The sequence below is a fragment of the Rhopalosiphum maidis genome, chromosome 1 (genome assembly GCF_003676215.2).
Source record: "Rhopalosiphum maidis isolate BTI-1 chromosome 1, ASM367621v3, whole genome shotgun sequence".
Taxonomy (NCBI): domain Eukaryota; kingdom Metazoa; phylum Arthropoda; class Insecta; order Hemiptera; family Aphididae; genus Rhopalosiphum; species Rhopalosiphum maidis.
In genome coordinates this window covers 16,495,822-16,511,676 of record NC_040877.1, presented here as the reverse complement: position 1 = coordinate 16,511,676, position 15,855 = coordinate 16,495,822, and the positions used below count along the sequence as shown (strand labels likewise).

The 15,855-nt window shown below is 24.1% G+C and overlaps 1 protein-coding gene across 5 annotated transcripts in view; it reads right to left on the bottom strand.

The window, feature by feature from the left end:
* LOC113551005 (cGMP-specific 3',5'-cyclic phosphodiesterase) overlaps window positions 1-15,855 on the bottom strand; it is an 83,221-nt gene that overhangs the window by 11,910 nt on the left and 55,456 nt on the right. For all 5 annotated transcript variants that reach the window (XM_026953003.1, XM_026952996.1, XM_026953011.1 and 2 more), the window contains 4 exons: window positions 14,000-14,118; window positions 3,866-4,024; window positions 3,146-3,235; window positions 26-169 (listed from right to left, as the gene is read on the bottom strand). In XM_026953003.1, the coding sequence (XP_026808804.1) occupies window positions 26-169; window positions 3,146-3,235; window positions 3,866-4,024; window positions 14,000-14,118 (512 nt within the window). The remainder of the gene's footprint in view (window positions 1-25; window positions 170-3,145; window positions 3,236-3,865; window positions 4,025-13,999; window positions 14,119-15,855) is intronic.

The window sequence follows — 15,855 nt, the reverse complement described above, 5'->3', positions numbered from 1 at the left end:
ACGTTGCCAAAAAAAAAAATCGTACAGCTTCTTCGCATTCCAAGTCCAGCAGGAAGACGACGCAACGTTCGCATTTGATCAGATCTCTGGCCTGGGTCATGATTTTCGATACTAGACAATCAAGATTGTTCTGTTCTTCGAATATGCTTCTAGCCAAACTGAGTAACATCTAGAAAAATTTTTCGGGTCGTTACTTATCATTAACATAGCATTGAACATTTTCATATCATTAATGATCGAAATATTGGGATAACAAACAACATTTTTTTTATGCAATACATTTCTTTTTATTTCTTATTCAAATCGCCTTTTATTATTTATGTACTTTAATAAAGATACTAAACTAATATATTATTTAAAATTGGACATTTATAATCTAAGAAATTATTTTATTATTATATTTTATTATTAATAAAATTTAACTTATCAAATTATTCCCAAAAAAATATGGCATCAAACACTAAGTCACTAAAGCTAAAAGTTTATAGAACTATTGAAATGACTTTAATGTCGAGAGATTTATAAGAGAGTTTGTTAGTGATAGTTAAAACACTTTCCAAAACTTAACGTATCTTATAAAGTGACGTTAAGAAAATTAAATGGTTAGTTTATTGAAAATCAATAGGTATACAAATAATAATAATTTTATACTATGCATAATAATGTATTTATTTTGAAACACATATTTTTGAGGTTTATAAATCATAAACCTATAATGAATTTAAAATAAAATTTTATAATTCAAATCCTATAATATTCCAAAATCGATAATTTTATTTACCAAAATTAATTTATTACTACTATTAAAAGTCATTAATAAATAATATTAACTGTTATGTATTACTCATCGGGATCATAATATAATACGTATATCTATGCTACACTTAGATTATTGATTGTTACGTAAAAATGAATCTTCAATTTGTATACAGATTTTGTCCAAGTATCATTATTACAATTTTGTTGACATTATTAAATGTAGGTTTCTTAATAAGAAAAAAATTAAATTATTATAAATTATGTTTTTAATTTATGTAAATTAAAAATAAATAAGAAAACGGGTTTTTGATTGCTTAGAAGTGTAAGAATTTAAATTAAATATTAAAAGATTAAAAAAATTCATTCAAGCAGAGTATACAAGGAAATTATATAAAAGTATATTTTGTATTTTATAGAAAAATATTTGAATTTTATTTTAAGGTTTATAATTTTTAAATAAATAAATAAATAAATAATTTAAAAATATCTAGCACAATTTATTTTACTCCAATTTTCCCTTTAATAACGATTCAAATACTAAATTGTCTAAATTTATATTTCACAGAAATATATAGTAAATAATATCATAAGCCACGAAACGTTCAGTAAAAACCAAATCTTTAATTTTAGTTTAAATTGAAATAAAAAATATAATATTTAAAGTACAAAATATGACGTGGAACTGTTTCATTTTCAAAGAAGAAACGCCGCAAGTTGTAGAACCCAAAGCGGTGACTATTATAATATGCATAATATTGCGATGAGAAATTGCAGAAATAATCTTTTCGTAGAATATTCGTTATTATAGGTACTCATAAGTCATAGCAGAAAATATTAAGTAAATTTCTTTTTTACCTACATTCATCGATTTAGCCTAAATATTGAATAACATCATATTTTTTTTTTTTTTTTAAGAAAATCATTTATCATACCAGCTAAAATACTTTTATAAAATAAAAAAACCAAAATCATTATATCATATTGAAAAAAAATAAAAGTATATTATGCATTTTATATAATCTTTAGACTATTTTGGTTTAAGAGAATAGTGATATGACTATATCACTACATTGTGAGCAGAGAATATCCTGTAAGAAAATAATATTACCTTTCACAACAGTTACATCATATTCTCGCAAAGTATTAATATTTTTTTGGAAATATGATTTTTTTTTGTTACAAAATTAAATTTTATACTATTTATCCCAAAATATTTTAACTTTTTAATACGAATAATACGTAATTGAATTCCAGCATACATTTTTAATTTCGTAGCCTAAAGAATAATATTTTTCTAGAAATGTCATTCAATACATTATAAAAATAGAACTTTGAAGATCAAATAATAGTTTTAAGTATTTTAAAGTATATACGAGTTGATAAATCCATCTAACTAATTAACTACTTGAAAAAAAAATTGATTTATAAATTGATTATTATTTTATATATCTTTTGCTAGATATATATATATATATCTGCTTACCAATTTTTAGATTAATCTGGTTAAAAGCATTTTAAAAGGCTACCAGTTCAGAGAATTATCAGTTTTATAAGTATTATATTATTTTATATTGCATCTAAAATGTTTAATACATCGGTAAAATCCATTAATTAGTCTTTAATGAATCAATCAAATATTTTACGGTAACAGTATTGTTCGGAAATAAAAGTAAGACATTCATTCACATAAAATTTGCATTAAGCCAAATTTAAATGAATAATAATCACACCGATTGCCATTTCACCGAACGATATAAGTACATTATTTTATCATAATAATATATTTATATATTTTAACCAAGTAGATTCGTATATTATTGAGTGTGTGAGTTATCGGGTGATCCGTTTAACAACACAATACAACACTCATTTATTTCTATAAATTCATTTTGGAAATATATATTATTAAATATTTATCCCCAATGGTTTATTTTTTGGTTTAATTCATTTTTTATTTATTTATTTTTTTTTTTTTTATTACCATCACTAATTTTTAATTTCACACTTCGATGCAAAATATTTTTTTCTGCTATAATATAAAATTATCAAAAATCGAATCAACGGTTTATTATTAATACATAATATATAGCATTATAATCACAGGGAGCTTATTATTTAGTGTTGCAGAGTGGAAAAAAGGGTAAATCGTTTTATGTGTTCCGTAGATTTTTATTGCATTAAACCACTCATCGATATTTTTATATAACCGTATAACATTAAAATATAATTTTACCGACATAATATAAAACCTGAAATATTTATAGTTCATGTTTTTTATTCAAACTACCTACATAATATTTTACAAGCGTCGACTGTATGTAAATTACTGTAATATAATATGAATCACCCGATATTTTATATTGTAGAGAATATATTGATCGCTTACTTGATTTCTCTGGAATTCCTGTATAGACTTTTCGAACAGTTGAGCATTTTGTATTCCGATTGCGCAAAACGTCAGGTACCTCTGGAATATCTACACACGCAAAACGAGTCAGTACAAATGTAAACGTCGGTATTGTTATTATCGTGTTTATCGTTTTTGAATAACAGAGAAAAACCCAGTGGTTATAAGCACTTAACAGGAGCACGAAACAATTGTACAATACTAATAGCTACATGAAATAACAGCACACGAGTACGATCGTCAATCAAACCGACCGGACCAAAATATACAGGATGTGTTTCTGCCATAGACGGAAATTAATAGGAGTAGTGTACCCCTTTCCACTTAACTCGGCTTATCTAAATTCTAATTAAGTACTTGTAAATTTATAACGATATTTAGAGAAAAAATGTTGTTTTGATACAATTTCAAATCATTTAAAAAAAACAAAATTCCCAAATACGTTAAAATGTTTCGAGAAAATTAGTGTTTATCTCTAAAATAATCACACTGTATAGTGATGACGTGAAATGACGATTGTTTTGAGGTATATTGTTCATTATTATTATTAATCAAATCGTACAACAACAACAACAACAACAACAACAATGACAACAACTATTACAACAATGCCTAATTTAATATTATAATATACCGTTATATTGACTGTCCGTCGTTTGTATTCGATTATAATAATATTAAATACGTATTATTACTTGCCTCGACGTCGTGTTCGGTAAACGAGTGGCTGCCGTCGGTTTTGTTGATTATCTGAGCCACTCCGATCACGTCGTTGTCGTAGTTGCAGATCGGCACGCACAATATCAAATTGGTCGTGTAACCCGTCATGTGATCGATTTCCCGGTTGAACCGCGGGTCCTGTACAAATATATAAAAATATTATGTATTAATGAGCATAAAAAATTCTCAGAACCCACGCGTATAATATACAGAATGACCACGGACCGCGCACATCCCCGTCGTTTCGTTTGATTTTGCATCTATTCAAAATTTGATTTTTCGATTGGTTCGCCTTATTCATTTACAAAGATTCTACAATATTTTAAACGCTTAAAAAAACCAAGTCTATATCGTCACTGGACACTCGCCTGAGACCCCTTTTCATTCGCAGCATAAAAAAAAACGTTTGAGTACCTACTTAAAAGTATGGCAAACTTAAGAATCCAAAACTCGGTGTTTTAAATAAATGTATGATATTTTCGGATACAATGGGGTGAACGTAATCGGCGAATCATTCTGTACATCTGTGATGTATTCGTTTTTGGGCCACCACGCCATTTTATGAGTTTAGAATATCATTATTAGATAAACCGAACACGGCCTCGTAAAATACTCGGTTACACGATATATAATATACATCGAAAGGTCTGATGTACTAAAAAAGAAATGATCAATTCGTACTTCGTAATTTAATGTATTATGCATTCATATATCACAGTGGATGAAACATAATATGCAACCCGGAATAATATTACGACTACATGACGGCATACTGTAGCTAAAACGTGTAAAACGTGAGTTTAACACTTTTTTTCTTCTATAGGTATATAGGTACCGTGGTACATGTACCATTATCGTTAAGTTACTGCAGTCATTATTATTTCTATTTTGTGATGTATAGGCACCAGCGCTGAATAAAGAGTGGTTGTTTCGAAATCGATTCATTATCGGACATCGAAAACAAAACAAAAACATGACCATGACACACGTGTGTTGTAGATATATTATTTATTATACATATATATTGTTTCGCCAATATAGCTTAAACGATATTCTATGTTATGTGAACGTGAGCGCCGTACGTGTTTAGGAGTCTACATTTTGATTTAATAAGAAAATATCGGTTGTTTTGTTCTTTGGTAACAAATAAATTCCATTTTTTTCACAGTAAACATATTTTTATTCTCTTAAAAATAAATACATTCATTAGGTATGCGAAATTTCTAAGAACCCAAAACAGAATAAACGTTCAATTAAAATATTTTAAGTACCTGCTCTTTTAAAATTTATATGAAATTCTAGCTCGTTGAATATTTAAACAAAATAACAACATTTTGAATAGCAACCTTTAATTAAAAATATTTCACTTTTGAAAAACAGAGAAACATGTAAGCGTCGTAGTATAATAAATTAAGCGTAGCTCGGTAAAAATTTGAATTATAAAGCTCAAATTTCTAAAACATTTCTAGTAACTTTTTACTCATTTAAAAAATTGTAATGGCACTGACAGTTTCTAAGAAAAAAAAATATTCAAATCGACTTATTTGAACAAAAATACGTATTATAAACGTAAATCATAATATTAATTATTAATATATACAATCATATTATTATATTAAATTAAAGTTTAAAGTATAATAATATAATATTTCAAATTAAATCGTGTATTTATTTCACTTTGTTGATATTTCTAAGAAGGAATTATATTGAATACAAATTATAACTATTTAGGTATATTGAATAAGTTGGATGTTTTTATTTTCACTCTTAGTTTATAAATAAGTACAAATAACATAAAAGTGCTTTACTGAATTGTTTAGTCAATATTTACTTCAAATAAAAATTAAAAATTGTAATAATTTATTCAGTCTTGAATGTATAATATAAAAATCGCATATTTATGCCAGCCCTTCGTCGAAAATTAAGCTTAAAAAAAAATTAACATATAAAGTGCCTATCTACATTTAAATTAGATACCTAAAGTTATCTATGTTATTTCGTTTAGGACAAAATTAACTCACTTAATTCTTATAAATTGTACAAAGTGTATAGGTTAAATAAAATTAATTAACTAATCTGCTGAACACTTTGAGTCGAGTGTACCTATCGTCATTGATTACATCACTACAATATGCCAATATATGTGTTAATTTTAAATTTAATGATAACGAGTATATTCCTATTGTCGTACAAAAATAATAATTCTGGACTGTCTATCAGGCTATATTACTAAGTATATTATTTTATCATAATATATTATATAAATTACTACTATAACAATAAATTTTAATATTAGTAATACGGTATAAACTACAAGGAAACTAGGCAACAACTTAAAATTTATAAAATAATTCAACATTGTCATTGCGTAGGTACCCATATTATTAAAATATAAAAATATATTATAATGTGCGTAAAAATATTGTCTCAAAAATTTATTTGAATTGCATTAAAATAACTAAAAACGTTATCTTTTGTTTAAGTATTCAGTTTTAGCAAAATATTGATTCAAATGTCTATTTGAGTTTTATTCAAGTCTATTTCATATGAAGAATCTTGTATTAAATTTTCAAGTCTTAGTTATTGAACAATTTATACATTTTTAATTACAATATAATTTGCAAACTTGATGTTGATTTTTTTTGTAAAAATAAATATGGCATGGTTTTTTTTTTGTATTAACGTTAAAATTAAATTTAAAAAATAATTTAAATTAAATGAAATGTTAAATTGTTATTTATTTGCTATACAGTAGTTGTCGAGTATACTTCATTATTCGATATGTAATTGATGTGTGATAGTCTAATAAATGTGTAAAATTTTAATTTAATGATATAAATGCATAAAAAAAAATATTCTCAGCTAGAATGGTTTATTTTTAAAAAAACAAAAGTATTAAATAGATTCATTTTGCTTCCAGAAATCAACCTCAAAGTTGTAAATCGGAGCATTTTTTTTTATTATAAAAGTGTCTTCAGACACAAAAATATAACAAAACACACATCATTGTAAACTCGATACATATTCATATTTATTGCTCTCCCCAGTATATTAAATAACTATTTGGTACAATATGTTTATAACATCTGTTTATAAATTATAATAATCTTTACTTTGCTGTAATATTTCGTTGTGAATATAAATACACAAACAATTAACTTGAGAATAAAATTTTAATCTTCCTAATTCTGAAAATATATTAAACATTTTTTTTACAAGTTAAATACCAACAACAATATTAATAAACACGTTTTAATGTTTTATATTGTAAAAAACACATGCGTCGAAGTATGTACTAAAATTTATCAGGACATTACGAAAAAAATAAACTCAATTAGTAAATATAGTTACTGTTGCTATACTGCTGAGTGATTCTTTTATCGAAAAATACTCATTATTTCAAAATGTATTAACATTTTTTAAAATAAAGCAGAATATTTTTCGGATTAGTAATTCAAAACATAAAAATCTTTATAATATTTTTACATCCCGACTCTCGACCCGTCAAAAACGTTAATATTATATTTTAAAATAATGAGTGTTGTTCGATAAAAGAGTCACCATATATAATATATATATATATATTTATATTTACACAGACAATATATTATAATATAATCCAGATGCGCGAAAAAATTTACTCAGAAGTACTATGTACATCATGATTCGAACAATTTTCTTAAGGATTTTAGTACTGTTAAATATTTTATGTACACACCACCGCACTCAGTCCTATCCAAAAAGTCTGTTTACTCTGGAGACGTTAACTTCTACGTAAGTGTGCCAGTGGCATTGGAGGCGTTCCGTCCTATTGATTAAACTATATATATATATATATAACTTAACTATATATTGTCCCATCCGCAAAATTATAAGCTAGGTTTCAAACTCACGAAAAATTAAAGGCAATAATAAAATTACAAAATTATCAATTTAATAATTTGATAATTTAAAATAAATGCTAAATCGTGATTAGTGATTACATTATGCACAAACAGAAAATGTGGATTATAATTACATTATTATATATCCAAATTAAGATCTACCAACATATTTTGATAAATCATTCAACTCGTGATATTTTTTTTTCACACAACTTATTTTGGTTAAAAATATGTCACATTCACATGTGTTTTCTCAATATTATTATTATATTTACGCTCAATATTGCGAATTTGTATTCAACACAATCCATTTTATCATTAATTTTAACTTGAGAGTGGATTGATTTATTAGCATATTCAAAGTTATAATAACTTATAATATTCTATATAATAGGAAAGCATCAATATTGATAATAATTTCATTGAATCTATAGTTTATCATGTTTTAGCACATTTTAGCAAAATTAAATGAATAATTTACTATTTAATTTTGTTTGCTAATCTTATCCCTAATTAGTATTCATTTTAAAATTACAATATAAATAAAATCATTAAAAGTAACCTAATTAATATTGTTTCTTCTACGTTTTTTTAAAAGTACCTTTGGTTAAAAATATCCATACAAATTGATGGTTCCTTTTGATCGCACATTTGCAGTGTTACACTTTTGTATTAATAAGATGGAGACAACGCATGTAGGTGTAGTGAAAATATACAATTTATTGCAAGCAGAAAATACGGGGAAATATCACGTTCATTTATATTGGCGTTGTATAAAATATGACATGACATAACTTTCATACATAATAATATACTATTATAAATTCCAAACTCATAACTAATATGCAAAACAAAATGAATATGAATGTGGCAATAGTTATAGTTAGATCATAAACAATAATATATGATAGTTATTGTTGATAGCATGAATATAAATAGAACAAACCAATAATTTCAATCTTTAAAACTAAATATCAAAAGTACCTATTATTTCTTTTAGTATTTTCTTTTTTGCCATGACACACTACTAAATATTTCAACTTTACAACTATATTATGTTATATTATTACGAATTTCTTTTTGAATTATCCAAATATTGAATCTTCTTTTCTGTATTCATAATAATATAATAGTGAATTTTAGATTTTTCATTTGATGTTAGAGTATATTTGAAAACGCACAGAAAAGTTTCTTAAGAGATAACTTCAGTTTAAAATTTAAAATTTCACTTGAAAACCTTAAAGTTATTATTAGTTTTATTATGTGGGTTTGGCAACATGAAAAACTTTTTGGTTTAAGTTTTTTTCGTGGTAAATATTACTAAATATCTATATTGTTAGCTTTATTATCGAATAGGTAGCTATATAAAAATGTATGTGCATTTAAACGTATCAACCGAAATCAATGTAATAGTTTAATAAGAACATTTTAGTTATATTGACTAATAGTAGGTTTATACATTTATTAACCTAAAAACCCATAACCATTTTACAATTTTTTTTTTTGCAGATAATAATTATGTAATTCATACAGTAAGATACAACACCATTATCTAAATAAATCTTATTTCAATTTATACACAAGATTTTAATAGTTATCGGTTAGTAAATCATTTTTTTTGATAATGTATTTTATCATATCATTATAAAATTATATCTAACTACTGTAAGTTTTAAAAAAGGATAATAAAAATCAAATGTTTGTTAGATAAAAATTGTGAAGATTATAAGTATTTTTCAAAAAATAAATTTTTTAAAAATATGTTTTTACATTGATTTAATTTTACTCGAATGTCGTCATAAACCTAATCAATCATATTAACAAACAACTAATATTAAAGATTTAAAGATAAGTTGTATCTTTGGATATTTCTTAAGAAAAAAACTTTACACTTTTGCCATTTGAATGTCATTACATTGATACTTAATTGTACACATCTTGAAAACTAGCCAATTTATTTGTTTAGAGTATATTATTTTTATGATGGTTACTTAGCCAACATACGAACCATCAACACTTAGAAAACCATATTTGTTGTAAGTATTTCATTTATCGAAAAAAAAATTCCTAGAATTAATTTTATGAAGAAAAAATAACAATAATAATAATTAACATGATATGGATAATGGATATAATTATAATAAAATGTTTGCAGCTATACAGATTGATACAACGAGCATGCTTAACTATCTTTTGTACTTAAATACCTTTATTTTAGATGAAATTTTAGGAATTTTCAGTGATAATACTAACTTTCCTTGTTTTAAACTCTCTTTTATATGAATCGGTAGGAAGGAAATTGAATTTTTTAAATGTTTCTGTATAAATCACTTTAAATTCAAACAAAAAGTTTTCGAGTTATTATATTTTAGCCATAAAGTATAAAAGTACACAATGATATGTTTTAAAAATATGGGACTTATGATAATTTTAAAATTATAGTTATTGATATTAATTTATTCCTACTTCATATTTTTTTATATTTTCCAAGTGGTTAGATTAAAATAATATTACCTAAATATTTTTATATTTTATGTAAATCATTATTATTATTATTTTTAACATATAATTTAACGCTCAACTCATTTAAATTCCGATTTAGATGATTTATTATGCAGGCATAGAATATCAATATCTATTCAAACTTATTATTGAATAATTTTCTACAGTAATACCTATGATAATTACAATAATAATCTTGATTTACCAACTATACAAAAAATCTATTGGTATATATTTATCATTATCATAATTTAATTAACTCTTAATTTTCATTCACTATAATATTATTAACCTTGAAAATGTAAATATTAAAATGATGATAACATGAATTAACTTGATTAAATTTATAAACAAAAAAAAAAATAGTTCTAAAATTTATATAAATAAAATAATGAAAGATGTTATAAGTATTTGAAATGAAATAAAATTACCAATTTTGAGTACCTTATTAAGACGTGTATATTGAGGTGTTAACTGGAAATACATTTCTTAGAATAAAAAATTACTTTAATTTATTTATTTATTTTTTTTTTTTAACAAAAAAAGTTTGACCAAAACATTATTGAAATATAATATGCTTTAAAAATTTATGGACTCGATAACTTTATGTCATTATAAAGAAAACTTTCTTCTTATAGTTTTCCTTAAAATTATGTTAAAAAGTTTTTTTTCCCGAGTACTTGAAAAGTTTATCCACTTTATTCTCTATCCTTCTAAATCATTATACTTGTCCCTAAAGATGAATGTGAGAATAAATACAAAACTAAAGTAATCGAAATTATAAATAGTGTTTTTAGAATCTTTAATTTAAGCCGTTGAAAATATAACACATTATTTTGATATAGTGTTTTTGTTATTTTAGTGATTTTGAACAATATCAAATTATTGGTAAACATTTCACATAGTAACACATAAAATTTAAATCTTGTAATTTAATTTAAAGTAAAATTTTACTTACAATTTTATTGATACCTATTATATAAAGTACGTCAGTAAATAATAATTGAATGAGTCATATTTTATTATATCCTAAAAAAATTTTATATTAATATATGAATTTTATTTTAGAAAGTCTAATTTTATTGATGGGTACGATCAATTTTAAAAACAAACTTTTATAACATTGAAAATAATGATCGAAACCAAACTTTAAAAATTAAAAAATATAAATGCACATTGTATACATATTTTTAAATAAGAGAATATCAGTATGTTTGTATGATATTTATTGTTATAAATATAACTGTAATAAATATAAAAGTTAATTTATGAAACCAATAAAAAAGTAACAGTTGATTGAAAATTATGGTAATTTGATACCGAAGAGATAAAATACATACCAATACAACTAGCATCGTTTATCGTAACTTTTGAACTTTTGGAAACGAATAATTTGGTCAGGCTATTATGTATAAAATGTTTTGTAACCTTTTTTTTTTTCGTTGTTCATTCAGTGAATATTTGAACCCGGGCCAATTTGCGTTTTATACTTTCATAAAAACTGCACAAATATACGACAACCACACTACGATATACATATTTTATAAATGGTTAATACCGAAAATCGTACGTTGTACTATTCGATTCAAAATACGCGGTCGCCATTGATAATGACAGATAATTAATAACGTGGGTACAGGACGGAGATCAACGCAGTAATACCATTGTGATACGATCATCCTCTCAATCGGCAATGCCCGCGGGCTGGTATATAATGCAATTTAATCACTCATTATAGGTTTTCGTTTGTCACCTGCTCTTTATATTCCTGTTTTATATCTAAGTATTATTTTTATTTTTATTATTAAAACTCATTGTACTCGTATTTAATGATACCTGCGGGCGGTGTAATAGCGTGTAATAATAAAATATAGAGCAGGGATTTTGACGTATATTCATTTTGTGTGTGTATGTGTGTGTGATTAATAATGTAGCCGCGTGAGTGGAAAATGTGATTCATACATAGATAGTACGGCGTATGTACCTACTGGTTATTTTAATACAACTTTAAAAATGTATTTTTTTTATTTATAAAAATTTTAGGTTTTTTTATAGTATTTTTCATTATTTTTAAGCTTTTGCCCAAAACAATAAAATATTGTGTGTACTTACCTAAACAAAAAGAAAAATAATATTAATAAATAAATTGGTGATTACTTATATGATACAAATTAAGATTAGAGGTTGAAGCGTATTGAATCGTATACTCTTTATAAAAATTTTAAAATTCAAGTCACTGGTGTTTTATTTTTATCAAGATTTAAAGCAAAGCAATGAATTTATTGATTTTAGAAAGATGTATGCTTTTTTTTTTTGCATCATCGCTTTTCAGAACAGTAAAAATGATTCAATTTTCAACTTTTTAGTTACTTCTAGTAGAAAATTGAATCTTTTTGGTATTTTGGGAAGTCAAAAATAAAAATTTCTGTATATTTTATTTTTAATTGAGAAAAACAAAAATAAATTAAAGAAAACGGTAATTTGTACGCTCAATTAGTTTTCTGCAAATAGTTTTTAGTTTATTGTAATTCAAAAACAAATAACCATAGTTAGTTACATGAATTTTTCACCAAATATTTAAATAATAATATTTTATGTATGGACCTTTTTAATTGTATTATTGGAATGAGAGATTTATGATTTTTTTTAGTTTTTTTTTTTTTTTTATTGTGAATCTTGATAAAAAAAGGATTCGTTGGGTCAATATTTTTAAAAATATAAAAATGAAAAAAATAGGTATATAGGCATAATTTTTTTGAAATTTAAATTTTTACAAAATTAGTTTAAATTACGAACATTTAAAAAATATAAGTATTTTTTTTTAAATAAACTACAAAATTTTTCATTTGTATAACAAAGGTTAGGTTAAATTCAATAGAATATTCCTCATAAACAGTTCTTCTGGAACTTAAATCTTTTAAAAAAAAAAATAGGTACATAAGATATAACACAATTATAGTTATATAATATAATAGACATTATATAATACATTATAATACATTATATAATAGAAATTTGAAGTTCATTTTGACTAAATTTAAACAATGAATGAAAATGTTTATTATTTTGTTATAATTTGAAAACATTATTCGTGGTAATTTAAACTATTCCGTAGGTATATTAGGATTACTTTACAAATTATGTAAATTAATTTTAAGATACTAACATTACTATCCATTAATATTATCATAAACCTATTTACACTGTTCTATGTTACGGTGATATTGACTCAAAAATTAATATCATTTATTTATATTAGGGTAAATAATAAAAAAATAATAATAATAATATAATATAATAAATACAATTGTTTGACAAAAATTAAATCACCCCACCTCGTATTACTTACGATATTACTTATTGTAAAATAAATCATTCAATTCAAATTTAACAAATTTATTTTAATTATTATACAATCGACAACTATATACTATATAAAAGAGTGGTATACACTTTTACAATCTCCACATTAATAGAATATTAAAAACGATTTTTTAATGTATCGTTTGAGATTTCCAAGGTATTTTTATATTTTATACAACCTTTTAGGTATCGAAGTCCTAGCCTTAATAATATATTATATTAATCATTCGACCAGACAATATACGCCAAACACACTTTCGGTACCCAGATTGAAAATAATGCACTAAAAGGGTCTCAAGAAGTTTATTTTTTAATTTGCCATCACAAACAGAACGGTACACGTAAATCGTATTGTTACCCCTACCTGGTATGCGTTTCTGATGTTGACGACTTGCTTTGTTTCCGCCACGGTTCCCGCCACCCCAACTCCGAATGGTATTTGGATTTCTTCTTCTTTCGCCTTGTGAACGGCTTCGTTCAATTCTACAAACATAAAATTTATTATATTATATTACTATAATAATCACACTACTTATTAAATGCTAATATTTTATTTGACAACGACTTTCGTCGAGTTCACATAAAAAAAATAATAATAAATATTATAAATTTGTAATCTAAAAATGTTGCGTTTTAATGACTTCAAATTATGGAAGAAAATGGAAATCACATTAATTTTACCATAAAATTACGTCATAATGATAAAATAATCATAATGTATAGAAACATACTTCCACGATGAATTAACGCCTAGAAAATACAACGATTTCGGAAAGTGTTTACATAATATTATCAATAAAAGTATGAATTATATTTTTGGAATTTATAACATAATATGCATTATAACATCGCTTATTAATTTATTTTACTACCTAGTAAAAACTATAGTAGGTATGGTTATTTTTCAAAATTCGTAAACATTAAAACTATTTTTTATGTTTTTATATTCCAACAAGGATTATTTAGAATAGTACATAATATTATCGTGAAGTGTTCGATTTTATAAAATGTAACTAGTCCAGAATTGAATATTTTATGTAATGTAATATATATATATATATATTAATTATTTGTATAATATATATATTTCAATATCGAAGGACCTTTAAGTATTTGAGTTATTGACTTAATTTTCTACTCTGTAAGATTTATAGTACTATGATTGTATTGTATATTAATTAATTAATGTACCTCAAGTTTTTAAATCTATTCATTTTGCATTAGCGGATTCTAATTTTATCTTATGTGTTAGATGAATATCTTTTTAAATTCCACAAAACTTCTTTATGGATTAAACATTTTCCATAGTCTGCATTATTATTGATGGAATTTTTTAAATATTCTAGTACCTGACTGGGAATTTTTGAAAAACTAACGAAACACGACGGGTAATTCTGCGGGTAACCGAGGTCGGATCCCTATAGAGAAGAAAACTATTTGTATTATTTTACTGCGTATAAATTATCCACGAGACTCGACATTTCCACGGATTATTTATTTGTGTATTTCATTGAAGTGATAAATTTGTCAAAACATGCTTTTACTTACCTAGGTAATAATAAAATATAATAAAATACCTAAATAATAAACAGTTATGATATTTCCCAATAAAATTCAAGTTACAATTTTATTTCAAAAAATAAATTGTGCATGCAAATAATAACATATTATAGACCATTGTCAGAAATATTAAGCACGCTATCATATCTAACTAACAATCATTGTTGGTTGATTGAATTTTTCTTAATATTTTACACACTTGACACTCAAATAGCAATTATTTTAATTTATGAAACCATTATGGGACAAAAAAAACATAATAATAAATAAATAAACATTATCATAAAATTATTAGTGTGTAGTTAAATATAAAAATTAATACTTGACATAAATACTTAGTTATCTATTCAGAAAAAAACAAAAGTAAATAGGTAGATACAAAATAAATGTGTTTAAACATTACTAAGGTATGTTAATTAAAATATATATAACTGTAATTACATGTTCTATATCAAAATGTTTATCCCAATATTGTTCCAACTGTAGAAATGTATATTATATGCACAAAGATGCAATGCTTGTAATCTAAATGAATGTTTATAGAATGCTTAAATTAGGATAACAGCAAGTTGCGATTAAATTCGTAATTAAAAACGATACAAAACAGTATTTTAAGAAAACTTATGTATAATAATTAAAAGCAATGCAAGCGAGAAGCAT